This window comes from Sminthopsis crassicaudata, chromosome 6 (assembly GCF_048593235.1).
Source record: "Sminthopsis crassicaudata isolate SCR6 chromosome 6, ASM4859323v1, whole genome shotgun sequence".
NCBI classification, from domain to species: domain Eukaryota; kingdom Metazoa; phylum Chordata; class Mammalia; order Dasyuromorphia; family Dasyuridae; genus Sminthopsis; species Sminthopsis crassicaudata.
The window spans coordinates 160,837,873-160,857,160 of NC_133622.1; the positions used below are offsets into that span (position 1 = coordinate 160,837,873).

Genomic DNA, 19,288 nt, shown 5'->3' on the forward strand with positions numbered 1-19,288 from the left:
CAGATTAAGCCCTTTCTAGATTAAGCCCTTTGAGTTATGAGCTAGGATTTTAACGGAGTTAATAACAATCATAGCTACAATTCCTATTGTTCTAAGACTTCATAAAAGGCTGAACTAACCCAATGTCACCTGATTTTCATACTGTTGTCATATAACGAGATGTGGTAAGAGCTGCATGTATTATAACATCCATTCTAGAGAGAGGAAGATGTGGTTTAGGAATATTAAATGATTGGTATAGAGAAGGCAGAATCCATAAGACTTGACAACTCATTGAATGGGAGAGATAAGAAGAGAAAGTTAAAAATACTAAATTGTGAATCTAGGTGACTAGGAAGAACTATGGAAGATGTCCATGAAGTACTGGAGTTGGAATTTAGTAAAAACAAAAATAACCATTTTTCTATGGTACTTTAAGGACTTACAAAGTATTCTAGATACATTGCCTCATTTGATTCCCACACCAGTAATATAGCAATATATAACTGTAATATAACCATGGAAAATTGCACAAAAATACAGAAGATTAAGGAGAAAAGATAATGTATTTCATATATATACCTATATATCTATACACATATACATGTGCATATTCACACATATGTATTCATGTAAAATATGCATATATATGCATACTTATATTGTATATATTTATTATATATTTATACATAATATCTAATTATATATTTATGTGTATACTTATTATATATAATTTATATTATATATTTATGTGTTATATATACAATTACAAAATGTTTTTTGCAGAAATATATAAACAAATAATTGGAGAACCATACATTGCTCATAGTGTATCAATGTAGCAAAAATGATAGTAATAGTTAAATTATTTAATTGATTTATATCATAATTTACAAACTGAGCACATTAATGAAGAAAAGATGGAGATGATCATATGACAGAAGTGAGAGAAGACAGGTAGACAGTGCTCCATCCTCACAAGCTGTGGAGGAAATCTTGGTTACACCCCATGGCCCAGAAACTTCTTCCTTGAAGTTCCCCCCACGCCTTGGAAGCGCCCCCAGCCTTTGAGATCCTTCCTCTGGGTGGACGGCTTCTCCCAGTGCTTCATTTCAGGGGGGCACACAGGCCAGGTGTGTCCATCCCTCTCTCCATCTGGACTCAGGATTTTCTCTGCTATTCCCAATACATTCTGGGCATCTTTTACACCATCACTTTTAGGCTTTCTTTTATATAAGTTTTCCCCCATTAGAAGGTAGCTCCTCAAGGATAAGGTGTTTTGCAACTACACCCAGAGAGGAACACTGGGAAGTGAATATAAATTGTTAGCACTACTGTCTATCTACCCAGGTTACTTATGCCTTCGGAATCTAATACTTAACGTGCAACAAGAAAATTGGATTTACACACATATATTGTATCTAGGTTATACTGTAACACATGTAAAATGTATGGGATTGCCTGTCATCTAGGGGAGGGAGTAGAGGGAGGGAGGGGGAAATTTGGAAAAATGAATACAAGGGATAATGTTATATAAAAAATTACTCATGCATATATACTGTCAAAATTTTTTTTAATTATAAAATTAATAAAAAATAAATAATTTTTTAAAAAGGATAAGGTGTTTTGGGGGAGGGGGTATTTTATTTTTATTTTTGTTTTTATTTGTATTATCAGTGCTTAACACTGTGCCTAGCACATACTGAGTTCTGTCATCTCTATTGACTGAGAACATGGACAAAAGTTAAGCAGGATGGGGAGTGGGACAGTATGCATTTAAGTGCCCGGCACTGAGCTAAGCACAGGGAATACAAGACTGAGGTCAGCCCCTGCTCTCACGGGACTCATTACATTCTGCATTCTTGGAGAAGTATAGATTTATGAAATGCGGCTCTTCGGGTGCTATATCAACTGCCAAAGCATGACTTGGCAAAACGAGGCAATAACAAAATTCATTCAGAGGAACAAAAAAGCCTCAGATCTCAAAGGAAAAAAAGGGGGGATGGGAGAGCCAGAACAAAGAGGGAATAATAGCACAAAACTACATCTCTTAGCACTTACCATCAAAATGATTGGTCACTCTGTGTGTGTATGGGGGGTGGGGTGGAGTAGTATTTAAGTCAATCAATGAAACAGAACAAATTATCAGACTCAGAAACGCCCTCATTCCCTCGTCAAGGTTGGATGACTGCATTGATAAAGCCACATGGACATTTTTCTAGTGTTCCTTAATGAGGCCTCCAACAAATGTGGCCAGGAATCAAAGACAAGGTCATCTCCTCTAGGACAGCCCTCTGGTTCCTTTTAGAAGAAACCACAGCGGGACAAGCTGGGCCTTTCCTGGCCTCGGCAACCTTCCCGTGCTCTCCCAGTTTGGGTCCCCAGTGGGTCACGGCCCTAACCTCTCAAAGGTGTCTCTTGCTTTCCCTGGATTTGTGTCCTACATTTCTCAGCCCAAATATTAGTCTCCTTCAAAAACGAAGCCAAAGCAAAATAAAAATTGAGTGGTTCTGCTTTTGTCCCATCCTCAGTTACCGTCATGACAGCTCCCCCAGCTGCATCCTTAACGTGGCTTTGATCCTTCTCTTTTCCCGAACAGAACTTTGAAAAACCAACCAAACCAGCACCTTTCTGCATTCCTCACAACCTCAGCTCATTGTGCATTTTCTCACTCTGGGCACTACTTTTATAGGATCAACTACCCCATACTTTTGTTCTTACTCTCCGTTACCTGCCCTGCCTCCACCTTCAGTGTTTCATTAAACCTTGTTAAAAGAGCCCAGCATAGGGGCAGCTAGCTGGCGCAGTGGATAGAGCACCAGCCCTGAATTCAGGAGGACCCCAGTTCAAATCTGGTCTCAGACACATAACACTTCCTTGCTGTGTGACCCTGGGCAAGTCACCTAACCCCAGCCTCAAAAAAAAGAGCTCAACTCCAGAGAGAAGTATACTTGTATACTTGTTATATGCCATTTTTATTTAGAGGGCATAGATTTAACAAAGGGATTAAGTCATTATATGAAGGAAGACTCACTCATAGTTTTTTCCAGACTCCGGCTGCCCATGTATTAGGAATTTTAGAAAGACAGGTTCATTGTTGAACAAGCAAAGAAGGTCATCCTGCACCTGGCCCCAAGAGGATCATTTCAAGCTGGGCAAGGGACTTGAGATCTTGGGATGATATCATTTTTCATGTTCCTTTGATTTGTTCTAATTTGGGGCTTAACAATTAACACCAAAAAGACACAGCTTCTCCATCAGCCAGCAGTACACCATCCATACATGGAACCCCGAGTTACAGCAGATGGAGACATTCTGAATATTGTGGATAACTTCACTTACCTTGGCAGGATACTTTCCAAGGATGTCCACACTGATAATAAGGTTGATCACGCACGCATTGCCAGAGCTAGCTTAGTGTTCGGCAGGTTCCAAAGAAAAGTATGGGAGAGAAGAGGTATGGGACTGACTACCAAACTGAAGGTACAGAGCCCTTATACAGACCTCATTGTTGTGTGCCTGCGAAATCTGGACAGTCTACCAAAGCCAAGTCAGGAAACCAAAGTGCTTACATTTGAATCATCTTAGGAAGATGACCTCACAGGATAAGGTACCAGATGCTGAGGTCCTTTCTTGAGCTAAATTGCCAAGCATTCAAATGTCCCTGCAGAGAGCTCCAATTCAATGGACTGACCACGTTACTCAAATGCCAAATTTACTCTTATCTAAAAGACTATTTTACAGACAGTTCACACAAAACAAATGGTCGCATGGTGATCAGAAGTACTTCTACGTGGACACTTTCAAGGTCCTTCTGAAGAACTTTAGAATTGATTGTGTTCCAGAAAAGGAACCCTGGGAAATGAGTGTAAACTGTGAGCATTATTATTTTTTTTTCTTCCCAGATTATTTTACCTTCTGAATATAATTTTTCCTTTGCAACAATAATAACAACAAAATTCGGTTCTGCACATATATATTGTACCTAGGATATACTATAAGATATTTAATATGTATGGGAATGCCTGCCATCTAGGGGAGGGGGTGGAGGGAAGGAGGGGAAAAATTCGGAAGAGAAGGGAGTACAAGGGATAATGTTGTAAAAAAAAAAAATTACCTATGCATATGTACTGTCCAAAAAAATGTTATAATTATAAAAATTAATAAAAGAAAAAAAAAAGAATTGATTGTGTGACATTGGAGACACTGCAAAGGACCGCCTAGCATGGCTACCAGCACCAAAGGAGCCTCTGTGCTCTGTGAGCAAAGCAGGATTGCAGTAGCTCAAAAAAATTTGAGATGTGCAAATTCAGAATATCTACTCTAAACGTTTATGTGGACGATTTATGCCTGACCTGTGTTTGTCATTTCAAGCTCTTATTTGTCTGATCAGCCACAGATGGACATGCCATAATTTGACTCCAACATAGTAATGTCATTTTGTTCCTCTTGAAGAACAAGAACAAATGACAATAAACAATTAGCTACTTAGTCTGGTCTGTCTGCTAACCTCCTGTCACCCTTGCCTCAAGAGCTGGCTCCTTTCCAAAGGCACTACTTTCTCATAATGGAAAAATGGCAGACTTGTTCCCCCATCACCATCTCACCTTCTCTCACTACTAGGCCCCATCCTTCTGTGTCCTTCAAAATCCTCAGCCCTTCCACCCTTGGCTGCTACATCATGTCTGCCTTAGGCTGGCCTTTATCTCTACGGTCCTGTGCCCTTGGGATCCAATCCAGTAAATATTAAATGCCTTCAATGTGTCAAGCACTGTACTGAGTACTGGAGATAAGAATAGTAAAATGACAGCACCAGCCCTCAAGGGGCTTACAATCTAAAAGAAGGCATCAGGAAAAGGGGGAGAGTTCTGCCAGACTTGGGGGAGTTGAAACCAAGTGAAGCAGCAGATGCCGCGTGGAGCAAGCTGAGTCCAGTTTCTGCCCTCTGGAGGGAAAGCACAGGAAAGAGTCTGGTTGTCCATCTTCCAGCCCTCCAATCAGAGAAGAGAGGAAGCTGAAGGAAGTAGAGTCAAGATTTGTAGGGGCGCCATGGTGAGCTTAGAAATAAATGATCAAGGACCTTAGCAGAGTCTGCAGACAGGGCCTATGTGTATCCAGTAGGGCATAAATAGAACCACAGTTATAAAAGCAAGCAAACTGGCCTTCTTGCTGGTCCCCATATAGGACACTCCATGTTCAATCTCTAATTCTCATAACATCATCTAGCAAAATAAATTTCCACAGTGGCCATGACCACAAATGTTTGTCTCTGGCAGTAGGTGAGGTTTCTTTTGCTCCTCTGGATTTATGGCTTGTCAGATTTCTAAAGCCTTTCAAAGTGATTTTTCTTAATAATGGTCCCTGCATAAGGGTATCATTATATAAATTGTTCTCCTCGTTCTGCTCTTGTCCCTAGCTTATAGAGATTATCCCAGTTTCCTCTGAAACTGTCCATTTTGCTATTTGTTATGGAACGACAATATTCTATTGTTCATATACCATGATTTGTTTAGCATTCCCCAATAGGTGGGCACTGTATGAGTTTTCAGTATGGAGCTACTACAAAAAGAGCTATTCTAAATATTTTTATACAAATAAATATATAAAAATATATTTTATTCTTCTTTCTTTAATCTCTTTGGGGTACAAGCTTAGTAGTGATAAAAACTATTTGTGATTTTGGAACATTTTTTCATATGATTATTAATCATTTTTGCCTTTTAGAATACCTTGTTTCCTTCAAAGCTCTGCTTGAATGATACCTTCTGCATTAAGCCTTTCTTATCCTCCGCAGATACTGGTTTCTCCCCCTCCAAGATTAGTATTTAGGCCTGGGGGTATTGGCTCTCTTTTCAACTGGAAGCCTTAGCCTCAGACTTCTATAAAGGATAATTTTAAACTCCAAATATTTGCAGAAGCCCAAAGTGGTATGCTTTTGCCTCTCTTCTTGGCACAGCTGCCTACCAGGACTCTTGCCTGCTGTAAAGATATTCTCTTCTCAATGTTAACCTTTATTTCTCTAACAGGACTTTGCCACTCAGAAGTCTGCCTTCCTAGCAAAGCTGACTTCTCAGTGCCAATAAACTTCCCTTTTGCCATTCAAACTGTTCGGATTCGTGAATTCTTTTTACACTGAACCTATGCCTCCAACCAAAGAGGGGACTCTCACATCAATTCTCTACCACTAGAACAGCATCAACATTAAAAAAAATTTTTTACATTTGTTTTAAAACTTTTACATTCCAGATTCTCTCCCTCATTCCCACCCCTGCCCCCATTAAGAAACTTCAGGTAAAATTATGCAAAACATTTCCATAAGAATCATTGAACCCTTTCTTAAATGGAGACTAAATAATTTAATCTTTACTAAATTATTAGTAGATCAAAAAACAGATCATAGAAGCAATAGATAATGTTATGGAGGAAAATGACAAAAAGGAGAAATCACACAGAAATTTTGGGATGCAGTCATAGTACTAGGAGATAATGCACATCACTAAATATCTTCCCCAACAAAAAAAGGAAAAAAAACAGGACAATAAATTGCAGGTCATGCAATTAAAGAGAAATAACAAATCAAAATCCAACTAAAACAAATTCCAAAAATCAGAAATCAGCAAAATTGAATAAAGAAATTGTAGAAGGTCATCTTAATAACTAATAAAATAGGGAAACCATTGACTAATCTGATTTAAAAGAGAGGAAAATCAAGCTGCAATACCCAGCATGAAAAAGAATTCACACAGGAAAATAAAAATCAAGGAAACTACCAGAAATTGTCTGATCTAATTCTATAATATACTGAAAATCTAAAAGAAATTAATGCATAATTTAAAAGATGTAAAAATACCTAGATGAATAAGACCAAAAGAGAATTTAAAGAATCCAAACTTCCAGCTAAGGTATTGCATACTCATGATTCCTTCTAGGGAGTACAGGATGGGCATGTCTTTTGAGCCCTGCTAAACTTCAGCATTAAAATGATGAGCTCCTAAGGCTGGAGGATGAAAAAGGAGACTCACACCAGATTAGTTAAGGGAAAGGGGGAAAAAACAGTTCATTTTGGAAAAGGAGCAAGTCAGAAGTTCCCATGTTTGTTTAACAGATCAGTGAATAGCCCCTAGACAAAAAAAAAAAAAAAAAAAGGGAGGGGGGAGTGGAAAGGAAGGAAAAAAGGCCAAGTCTGAGAAAAAGATATAGAATAAGCCATAAATGGACACCCAGAGCAGAAAAGAACCAGAATCAGGTCAATTTACAAGTGAATGCTGTGGAATATCCAAAGAAAAATTCTGGTATTACAAAAACTGAAAAAAAAATAGGAAAAAGGATACTATCAAATTCCTTCTTTGATACAAAAAAGGAGAAACAGAGAAAACAGAACAAATAATATAAACAAATGAATAAAATATTAGCAAAGACTTAGAGCAAAAGGTTAAAAGAAAAAAAATCCCACAAAGATCAAGTTGTATCACAAAAACTTTACTAGGAATTCTAAGTTGTTTCAGTATTATAGAAGCTACAAAAACAAATATTATGTGGGGTTTTATTTTGTTTTACAAAATACATAGCCATTTCTGATGAAAAACACTGAAATAAATGGACTTTTCCTTCATATGGTAACTAATATCTGTGTAATACCAAGACCCAGCATTATTTGTAATGGAAAAGCCCTGCACACTCAGGAGGCATCCCAGCTCCTGCCATGTGCTCCTGGAACCTGACCAGCTTCCGTTTAAAAAGCAAAAGATCTGGGGCCTTTTCATTGGATAGACTAAAAGAACGTAACCATCCTTGACCAATGGTCACCAATGTTGCCTGTTAAATTCTCACTTTCTGGAAGAGATGAGGGAGAGAAATCCAGACAGGAGAGGCAGCCAGTAAAAGTGCTAGAGCACCCCAAGGAGCACGTGCAGTGGTCCCAGAGAATGTGGAGGGGAGAAAGATGTCAGAAACTGAAAATGTGGCAAGGGGCCAGGTTATGAAGGGCTTTGAAAGCCAAAGAAGATTTGATATTGGATCGTGAAGGTCTGAGGAAGCCCCTGGAATTTATTGAACAAGGGGGCTAACGGTATTTTGGGGGGATCAATTGGACAGCCAATTGGAGAATAATAGCATGGGGAGATTTGAGACAGGAAGACTCATAAGTAGATCGGTTCAGTTGTTTAACAGTGAAAGGATAAGACCTATACCAAGGTGGGGCAGAGTCAGAAGAGAGAAGGGGGCACATGCAAGAGATGTTCTGAAAGCAGGAAGGAGGAGACTTGGCCACAGACTGAATATGAGGTGTCGAGGGCAATCCCTGTTTTGAGCCTATCTATGTGAGTGGGAACACAAGCGTGCCCTAGATAATAGAAGGGAGGGAAGTTAGAAAGGAGAGATGGAGAAGGAAAGATGAGACCGGTCTTGAATTTTAAGCTGTTTACAGGAAATCCAGTTCAAGTTGTGAGACTTGAGATCAGGAAAGAGGTTCAAGTTGAACAAATAGATCTTAGGTTTGTCTGCACAGAGATGATAATTGGAGCCAGTTGCTAAAAAACCACTCAATGAAAGAGTATGAATGGAGAAGAGTGACAGTGTCTTGTGATCACCTGTTTCACTGATCCGTGAAGACCCAGCCAAGAACAAGGAGAGAGCCATGTTATGAATCTCAAGATTACCCTGAAGAAGAAGATGAGTGGTTTCAGATTTTGCAGAGGGAATCAAGAAAGATGAGGATTGAGGAAAGGCCATTAAATTGGGGCAGTTAAAAGAGCATTCATACCTTTGAGGAGAGCAGCTATAGCTAAATGATGGGTCAATAACCAGTTTGCAAAGAATTAAAAAGAGAGAGAGGAACATAAATGAAGGTACTAATTGTGGATGGCTTAATTATCACTTTTTCCAAATTATATGTCATTTAATTTAGAGGATTCGAGATTTCCAACCAAAAATAGAAAAATTAATAACTTTTGCAAAATAGCCAAGTATAAAAGTCTTTAATTTCTTTCTTATTTGTTTTGTGGTTTGATTTATCTAATTCTGAGAGTGCAAGGTTGGTATCTCCCACTATTATAATTTTGTTGTCTATTTCTTCTTGCAATTCTCTTAACTTCTCCTTTAGGAAGTTAGATGTTTTACCACTTGGTGCATATATGTTTAATATTGATATGGCTTCATTGTCTGTGCTACCTTTTAGCAGGATATAGTTTCCTTCCTTATCTCTTTTAATTAGATCAATTTCTGCTTTTGCTTGATCTGAGATAAGGATGGCTACCCCTGCTTTTTTGGCTTCACCTGAAGCATAATAGATTCTGCTCCAACCTTTTGCCCTTACTCTGTATGTATCTCCTTGCATTAAGTGTGTTTCCTATAAAAAAACATATTGTAGGGTTTTGACTTTTGATCCAGTCTGCTATTTGCCTCTGTTTAATGGGAGAGTTCATCCCATTCACATTTACAGTTAAAATTACTAATTCTGTATTTCCTGACATCATATTATCCCCTGATTATGCTTTTTTTCCCTAGTCCCCCCTGAACCCCTTCCCCAGTATTTAATTTATGGACTCCACTTGTGACGTGCAGCCCTCCCTTTTTAGTATCCCTCCCCCCTCATTTTAAGTCCCTTCCCCTTTCTTGTACCCTTCCCTTATTCCTCTTTTCTTTTTCCCTTTTCCTCTCCCCCCTTATAATGAGATGAGAGAGAATTCTCTGAAAAACAAATATGTCAATTATTTACTCTTTGAGCCTACTCTGATGAGAGTAAGATTCACACAATGTTTCTCCCCCTCTCTAAATTCCCTCAGATGTGGTAGATTTTCTATGCCTCTTCCTGGGATGTAGTTTCCCTCTTTTTATCTTCCCTTTCCCTTTATCTGATACTGTCCCTTTCCCTTTACTACTCCCTTTTTTTATATATTATATCAGTAAAATCAAATTATCCATGTGGACTTTCTGTATATCCACAACAGAGATACAGTTCTCAAGAGTTCTTTTTACCTTTTTCTGCTTCTCTTCAGTCTTCTGGATGTAGATCAAATTTTTTGTTTAAGTCTGGTTTTTTTCTTAGAAACAAATAGAATTCCTCTGTTTCATTAAATGTCCATCTTCTTCCATGGAAGAAAATGCTGAACTTAGCTGGGTAGTTTATTCTTGGTTGCATTCCTAGTTCTTTTGCCTTTAGGAATATCAGGTTCCAGGCCCTTCGATCCTTTAATGTGGAGGCAGCCAGATCTTGCATGACCCTTATTGTGGCACCTTGATATTTGAATTGTTTTTTCCTAGCTGCTTGCAATATTTTTCCTTAGTTTGGTAGTTCTGCAGCTTAGTCACTATGTTCCGTGGAGTTCTTTTTTTAGGGTCTTTTTCAGAAGGCGTTCGATGAATTCTTTCAACGCCTATTTTCCCTTCTGTTTCTATTATCTCTAGACAGTTCTTTTTGATTATTTCTTGTAAAATAGAATCTAGGCTCTTTTTTTCATCATAATTTTTGGGAAGTCCAATGATCCTCAGATTATCTCTCCTAGATCTATTTTCCAGGTCTATAGATTTTCCCAGTAAACATTTGACATTATTCTCCAGCTTTTCATTTTTTTGTTTTGTTTGACTGATTCTTGGTTTCTCAATGAATCATTCATTTCTATTTGTTCAGTACTGATTTTTAATGAGTTATTTTCTTCATTCACATTTTTTAGTTCTTTTTGTATATGTCCAATTGAGTTTTTAAATGAATTATTTTGCTCTGTTGAATTCTTTTCCATTTCACTAATTTTTTTTAGTGAGTTATTTTCTTTTTCCAACTCACAAATCCTACTTTCTTGGGAATTTTTTTTTAATTTTATAATTATAAAAAATTTTTGACAGTATATATGCATGAGAAATTTTTTTATAACATTATCCCTTGTATTCATTTTTCCAAATTTTCCCCTCCCTTCCTCTACTCCCTCCCCTAGATGACAGGCAATCCCATACATTTTACATGTGTTACAGTATAACCTAGATATAATATATGTGCATAAATTCAATTTTCTTGTTGCACGGTAAGAATTGGATTCCGAAGGTATAAGTAACCTGGGTAGATAGACAGTAGTGCTAACAGTTTACACTCAATTCCCAGTGTTCCTTCTCTGGGTATAGTTGTTTCTGTCCATCATTGATTAACTGGAAGTGAGTTGGATCTTCTTTATGTTGAAGATATCCACTTCCATTAGAATACATCTTCATACAGTATTGTTGTTGAAATGTATAGTGATCTTCTGGTTCTGCTCATTTCACTCAGCATCAGTTGATGTAAGTCTCTCAAACCTCTCTGTATTCATCCTGCTGGTCATTTCTTACAGAGCAATAATATTCCATAACCTTCATATACCATAATTTACCCAACCATTCTCCAATTGATGAACATCCACTCATCTTCCAGTTTCTTGTCACTACGAAAAGAGCTGCTACAAACATTTTGGCACATACAAGTCCCTTTCCCCTCCTTAGTATTTCTTTGGGATATAAGCCCAATAGCAGCAATGCTGGATCAAAAGGTATGCACAGTTTGATAACTTTTTGGGCATAGTTCCAAATTTCTCTCCGGAATGGTTGGAATTCTTTCACAACTCCACCAACAATGTATTAGTGTCTCTTGGGAATTTTTTATCTTTTCCAATTCAGAAATCCTACTTTCCTGTGATTTTTTAACCTTTTCCAATTCACAAATTTTGTTTCCCTGCACCTTCTGTGAATTCTTTATTTTTTCTAACTCAAATTTCAGGATGTTGTTATTCTCTATCATAGTTTCTCTTTCCTTTCTCCATTTTTCTTCAAACTCTCTTAACTCTTTAATAGTTTCCTCTAGGAGAGTTATGTGATGGGGGGCAGGTATCATTCCCCTTTAAGGTGTTATCTGGAGACTGCTGTTAGCTTTCTCAGGGTTAGATACCCGCTCTTTCTCTGTATAGAAGGTGTCAATTGTTCTCTTCAGCTTCCTACTCATTGTTAAGATTCTGTGGGGGTCTGCCCTTGGGTAAGAAATTTATCGGCTTCCTCCCAGACCGGGGGTAGAATGCAGCAGTCCTATGACTGGGATAAGAGAGAGCTCTGGGAGAGAGTTACCCTCTACTCCCCCCCAAAAAAGCGGCTACTGCACTGCAAGGAGTGCCCAGTGAAGGACCCCGCGGTGTGGCCTACCAACTGCCATGAGGTTTGAGGCTGAACAGTGAAAGCATCACAGATCCTAGCCAAAGCCCCCCATGGGGTCATGGATACTAGCAGCTGATGCGAAAAGCCCCTGCGCTCAAACTGGAAGTCTCTGCTCAGAAAGCACAGTCCCTGCTGCGTACATTCCCCTGCTGCTGGAGTTCTGCTGCTTCGGGAGTTCCACTGCCTCAGGCTGAGCCTGCTCTATATGGATTAGAGGTTGCCCCAGGCTGTGTCCCCCGCTGTTTAGGTTCTTAACTGCCCCAAGGAGAAGCCCCGGACAGCAGAAGGCGGCTGCACAGCCATGTTGAAATTTGTGTTAGGTCACTTCCGGATTAGGGTGGTTCTAGGATCTGGCTTTATATTTTAAAGTGGCTTGATTTCTCTTCTGATCTGCTGTTTTTATAAGCAGAGAAGAGCTATCAGCCTGTGTCAGATTCTTCTATCTCAGTGCCTTCTCTGATCCCAGAGTTCTCCCCAGCCTGTTTGGCACACTGTGCTAGCACCTAGCTGTACTGGTCATTTTTTTCCTCCCCTGGGAACCGGGGATTTTCTGTCAAAATTCTAGAATCTCTGCGGCTGGTAAGTTGTGCTTCTAATCCTTGTGGTTTTTATCAGTCCAGCGTTATTTTTGAGGCTGATTTAACTAGTTGGTATTGAGGGAAGAAGAGAGCTTAAAAATTCGTGTGTATCTTCTCCACCATCTTGGCTCCGCCCTGCAAGTATAAAACTCACAGAAATCATCAATTTTTCTATATATTACTCACAAAACTTAGTTAGAAGAAGTAAATTTCATTAAAAATAACTGCATAATAAATGTGATGTTTGAGGTATAAATAGGGACTATATAAATAGAACTACAAAAAAAAAAAATAGAACAAAACTACAAAATAGAATTACAACTCTTTATAGAAACAAAAAACCCTAAATAATTAGAGAAGCACTAATTGCTCATGAGTAGATTGAGACAATGTAATAAAAATAATTGTTGACTAAATTCAGTTATGTACCATATCAATCAAAGAGCCAAAAGACTACTTTACAGAGCTTGGAAAAATAATAAATTTACCTGGAAGAACAAAAGGACACAAATATCAAGGAAAATAATGAAAAAAAAAATAAAGGAAGGCAACCTAGTAGTGGTAAATCTCAAACTTTACTAAAAATGATCATCAAAATTCTTTCGAGCTATTTCAAAAATAGAAACATCAATCAGTAGAAAAATCAAAACATAGCCTGATGTTTCATTATACCCAAAGATCCCATCTACTAGGACAAAGAGTCACTGTTTAACAAATCTCCTGGGAAAATATCCTTGCAAAAATTAGAGTTAGTCCAATAAATTATGCCATATACCACAATGAATTCCAAATTGATATGACCTAAATATAAGAAGGTCATATCACAAACAAACAAGAGCAGAGGAGATACCATAATTACAGATGAATAAAGATCTTAGTATATAAAATTGGTTACATAAAATTGTAAAGCTTTTGCATAAACAAAATGCAAATAAAATAGAAGGAAAACATTTGTGACATGAAAAGTTTGAGAGAGATAGTTCCTGGGTAATTAATAATTTTATTGATTATGGCTAAATTAAAGAGGATTCCATTTAGGCCTCTTTTGGAAGAAAGGGTTCCCAAGAGGCAGCAATCAACTTTAATTGGTTATGGGTTAATAAGAGAATAAATATTATGAGAGGTGAACCTATTCTAGTAAGGAGCTAGGGGAAATGCTTTTAATTATGTCACTCTTAACTCATCTCCACCTAGACTGCTCCACATCGGGATTTATCTACATACACAATGAGTCACCAAATTCACCAAGTTTAGTGTCTCTTTGTAAGCTTTCTAGTTTGGTGGGGTCCCACACAAGATTATATGAGCATGTACCCAGAAGATTTGGACAATCTCATCTATCATCAATGTATTTTCAAAAACTGATTGAATAATCTGCATTGATTTATATTTGAATGAGGAAATAAAAACAGAAAACCTTAATCTCAACAATTGATAATTAATATAAGAGAAATAATTATTTCTCTCACACACATGAGTTTGAGGAAAAGATAATGTCATTGTAACCAATCCATGATTGCTCTACCTGTGCTCCTCTCTGTTTCCCAGGGAAAGGGAAGGGAAAGGAAAGGAAGAAGCATTTACATAGTGTTTAACTATGTGCCAAGCCCAGTGATTTGCCCAGGATTACACAACTAGTGTGAGGCTGGATTTGAGGCTTTGCTCTCAGGTCAGGTCTTCCCCGACTCCAGGCTCAGTGCTCAATCCCCTGTTCTATCACCTGACTAAAAGAAAAAAAAAGAGCATTAGGCTCTGTGTGTGTGTGTGTGTGTGTGTGTGTGTGTGTGTAGTGGGGGGTGGGGATAGATAGTAGGTACTGGACACTGCTCTGAAGCCCAGAGTCTAATGGGCTGTCCCCATGATCTGGGGACAGTCTGGGTGGTAGAAATTTGTACAGCTGCATGGGTACTACCTGAGTAGAATTAGGTTACGTCTTCCTACCCTGAGATGCCCAAAGAGAGAGAAGACCATCCACAGAAAGATACAGGAGGAGAGCATGTTGGAAACAAGCCTGGAACTGGCCACAGAGATAGAGAAAAGGAATACACCCCATCTTCCCACCTCTCTCTTTTCTCCATCAACAGAATCAAGATTCCTTGATCTTCTTCCTCAGCTCACACTTTGAAGACCAGTAAAAGTCTAGCATAATTATACCCCCCAGAATCTCCCTTAACATCACCTACATGAAGATGACAAAAGTAGTTTACTTATACAAACTTGATCTGCTGTTTATTAAATATGCCATATTAATGTCTAATTATAGAAACACTTTAAAGACAATATCTTTTATTTTTTTTATTTTTCCCCCCTGAGGCTGGGGTTAAGTGACTTGCCCAGGGTCACACAGCTAGGAAGTGTTAAGTGTCTGAGACCTGAATTCAGGGCTGGTGCTCTATCCACTGCGCCACCTAGCTGCCCCCTAAGACAGATTTTCTGTGGGAACAAGTCAGTCCAATACTTTTGAACTGGCTTGAAACTGAGTGTTGCTGATGGCTTGGAGAGACTTACATGAACCGATGCTGAGGGAAACAAACAGAACCAGAAGATCACTGTACACTTCAATGCTGTATGAAGAGGTATTCTGATGGAAGTGGAAATCTTCAACATAAAGAAGATCCAACTCACTTCCAGCTGATCAATGATGGACAGAAACAACTACACCCAGAGAAGGAACACTGGGAAGTGAATGTAAACTGTTAGCACTACTGTCTTATCTACCCAGATTACTTATACCTTCGGAATCTAATACTTAATGTACAACAAGAAAATGGTATTTACACACATATATTGTATCTAGGTTATACTGTAACACATGTAAAATGTATGGGATTGCCTGTCATGGGGGGGAGGGAATGGAGGGAGGGGATAATTTGGAAAAATGAATACAAGGGATAATGTTATTTAAAAAATACTCATGCATATATACTGTCAAAAAATGTATAATTATAAAATTAATTAAAAAAAAAAAAAGAAATTGAGTGCTGCTTTTCTTTCACCTTGTAGGTGTCTCACTCACCTGAGATAAGTTTTCTATCCTGTGCTTATTATAATGAATGGTATTTGTACAAAATAAACCTAATGTATTATTCTTTTCCCTGCAGATGAAGTACAATCAAAATCAAGGAGAATTTATGATTTCTGCTCTGAGAAGTCAAGTATCTGATGTTAAAAATTCAATGTCACAGAATATTGACAAAATGTTGAAAAGAGAAGAAAAACTGAATATACTTATCGACAGAACAGACAATCTTCAAGTAGCTGTAAGTGTCTCTTTCTACTCTTGCCATCAATGCCAATGTCCAAAGGTCATTTGTCTTGGCGTGAGTATTTTTAAGGGGATTATGGTGAAAGTACACTGGGCACACTTTTTGTAAAGCTCTTTTTTTTTTTTTTTGCAGACATTCTCCTTTATCTCAAAAGCTGAGAATATCTCTGCAGTTGTCAGAAACTCTAATTTTCAAAGTCCAAAAAAATAAGACTTGTAAATTGGATCATTTGCATCACAAAGGAATTCTTCACTTTAGGATCCATTCCTGTTTCTTTAAATAGCAGTATATTTATTGTGTCTGAAATGTAGCTTGATCCCTTTTCAGTAACATGATAGGGACCCGGTCAGGAAGGACTTGTGATTTCATTGCCAGGGGAAACTCCCAGGGAAGGAAAGAGCCTCTACCAATGCTGGTGAGCACCCTCTGGGACCTGCCCCAAGAACAGCTGTTGAGGTTCAAAGGAGACCCTAAAAGGCTGGAGTCAAAGGCCAGTATCTTGAGGTGTCTCAAAAGAATTTGCAGGTTTGAACCCATCTCCAAGTCAAGGGACAAAGTTTATTATGATTGTAACACCAATTGAAGTGGGCTAAGTTCCAAAAGAAATTAGGAAAGAACCAGGAGGAAGGAGACAAACTTACAGGAAAAAAAATAGAGAGATCAGGTGCTTCGTGTCACTGATATGCTACTTTCATGGCTTAGAGGTAGAACTGAGGAGGGGTCTGTGTGCCCCTCACCAATTGTCTCAGAAACCCTGTTATCACTGACCAACAGGTTGTTATCTGACGGCCAGCCTTGTCTGTAGGACTGTACTCCAGTGTTCCTAAGGCCAGGAGGCTTCAGGATCATTGAGACACCGATTGTTAAAACAATAGCACTCCTTAGGTCAGGAGGCCTCAGGATCTTTGCTGCATTTCCCCTAAAAGTTGCATCCTATCACAAGGACCAGGGAAATGGTGCAGGAGAGTAGGGGTGCAGTGGCCTGGGGTGCCCCCATTTCTTGTCCCAGCAAGGCTCCCCCCTCCCCTGCCTCACTCTAGGGGTTTGGTACTTAAGGGGTCGTTATCAACTTTGGAGGAATGGAGGGGTGGGGTGGGGAGGCACTGGAGATGCCTAGTATTGACAGCCACCACAGGAGTCCTGACCCAAAGGTCAGGAGGGGCCTATCTCATTCCTCTTCTGCCTGATGTGTGGCTAAAATTCTAGGAGTGGGGGGAGGATGGCTGACCCCTGCTCTCGATCCACTCTGCACCCTCCCATCCGGTGACCACCACATACCCCCCAGGCCTGGTCACTGCCCCCCCTCTGGGCATGCCTGCCATCCGAGTCACCCCAGGCTGGGCCCCTCCGGCCCTCTGGTCAGTCTGTTTTCTCTCCCTACCCTCCTCCCTGGTCTTCTGCCAGTCTGACTTGGAGTGGGAGGAGGGCATGTGCTCGTTGTCTGATCTCTTTTCCCTTTATTTAGTGGGCACTTGGGCACCGTTTCCTCTGGATGTTCACTCTTAGTGTCTGGAATCTGGGTCCATGATACACACTGTGAGGTCTGGCCCGCCTGACCTTGGGCACAGAGGAGCCCTTTGTCACGGAGACCTGGAATCCAGGGGCCAGAGGCACTGAGACCTCTCTTTGCTGAATCCTCCATAAATCAGTATCCAAAAGACCTGTAGCTTAATAGCCCTAAAGGCATTTTTCTTTCCATGTGGCTTCTATCATTGGTCTCCGTTTGTCCTCATCAATAGGAGCCTGCAGGGCCACATCTGTGTGTGTCCGGCTGGGTGTTTGTAATTAGCAAACTGCTGTTGTTTTTACTTGTTGCCTCCTTGATTGGCCTCTGACAAACACTGTAGGAACTGGTGGTGATAAGAGCGATGAGCAGGAAAGGGGCCTGGGAAGAGCTGGTCAGGTGTGGGGGAGGAGAACCAAGAAAGCAGAAAGACCCAGAGACAAGGGATCTGCCCAAGAAGAGACTCCCCTTCAGAGGGCACGAGTGGGGAAATGTAAAACAGATACAGATAGAGGTATAGATACATATCTCCATCTAGAATCAACTGTGCCGGATGCTTCTGAGGGGTCAGGGATGCAGATTGATCCTGCTCTCTCTTCAGAGATAAGTAGTGACTTTGGAGGGATTAGTTTTCAGTTGATCAATGAGATGAGAAGCCAGATTACAAAGAACTGAGGGCAGTAGAGGCAGCAAGCAGAGCTCTAAGCATAGTGCCTGGCACATAGTAGGTAGGCAAGAAAGGCTCATTGATTAACTAGGAAGATCAGTGATGGTTATTCCTTCCATGAGCATTCACAAGTCTATAAATAAAGTACGGTGTTTCGGGGGCGTGTGATTACAACTTGTATAATTATCCAAGCCTCCTTCTCCTTCTGCCATGTTCACATCTTTTCATCTTTGAATCTTCTTCATTATATCCAAGAGATCCCCAAGCCATAGCTAGTCTACCTACAGCTACCTTGAACATCCAGCCCCCCTTTATTCCCAGTGCTTCCCCCTGGATAGGCCCTCATGGTCCCCTGCACAGATTATTGCCCTAGCTTCACCTCCTATCACTCCTGTATGTACCAGGGCTATCAGTGTTTCCTGGTACTACTGCCCATTGAGTCTTGCTTTTTGCCTGGCTTGGTAATGGCAACCTCACTCTTCTATTCTGAAATCTTCAATGGCTCCCTGCAGGCTCCTGGGCTAAGCAGCTGCTTCTACAAATTTGCACCAGCATGGTGCCAAGAAAAGAGCCTGGGGCCGCTAGGTGGCGCAGTGGATAGAACACCAGCCCTGAATTCAGGAGGACCCGAGTTCAAGTTTGGTCTCAGACACTTAACACTTCCTACTGTGTGATCCTGGGCAAGTCACTTAACCCCCATTGCCTCAGCAAAAAAGAAAAAGAAAAGAGCCTTGGATTTCACTGTCAGAAAACTTGGGTCTGTATTCCAGATGGGGGATATCAAGAAAGCCCCTTTATTTTCTGTGTCTCAGTTTCCTTATCTATATGAGAGGGTCAGTTTAGATGATCCAGTAATAGAAACTGAGAAGGATCAGTCAGACACATGGGAAAATCAGAGGAACAGTAAAACGAAAAGTGATAAAGGAGAGAATTTCTAGAAGGGAAGAGTGATTAACAACGCCAGACACTGCAGAAGGGTCAAAAAGGTGAAGGATGAGAAATTCCCAACTTAAACTCCCATGAATCCTCTCTCAGTAGAGAGGTGTTGTCGTTCATTCTCTGAGAGGACCGTGACATGCACAGAGGTGCATGGGAGGAGATGCCATGACATGTAAGTGAATTGGATTTA

General features: G+C 39.8%; 1 protein-coding gene across 1 annotated transcript in view; it reads left to right on the forward strand.

Annotated features, from left to right (window-relative positions):
* LOC141546415 (vesicle-associated membrane protein 7-like) overlaps positions 1 to 19,288 on the forward strand; it is a 51,719-nt gene that overhangs the window by 9,636 nt on the left and 22,795 nt on the right. The window contains exon 5 of the mRNA XM_074274210.1: positions 15,824 to 15,982. Within this exon, the coding sequence (XP_074130311.1) occupies positions 15,824 to 15,982 (159 nt within the window). The remainder of the gene's footprint in view (positions 1 to 15,823; positions 15,983 to 19,288) is intronic.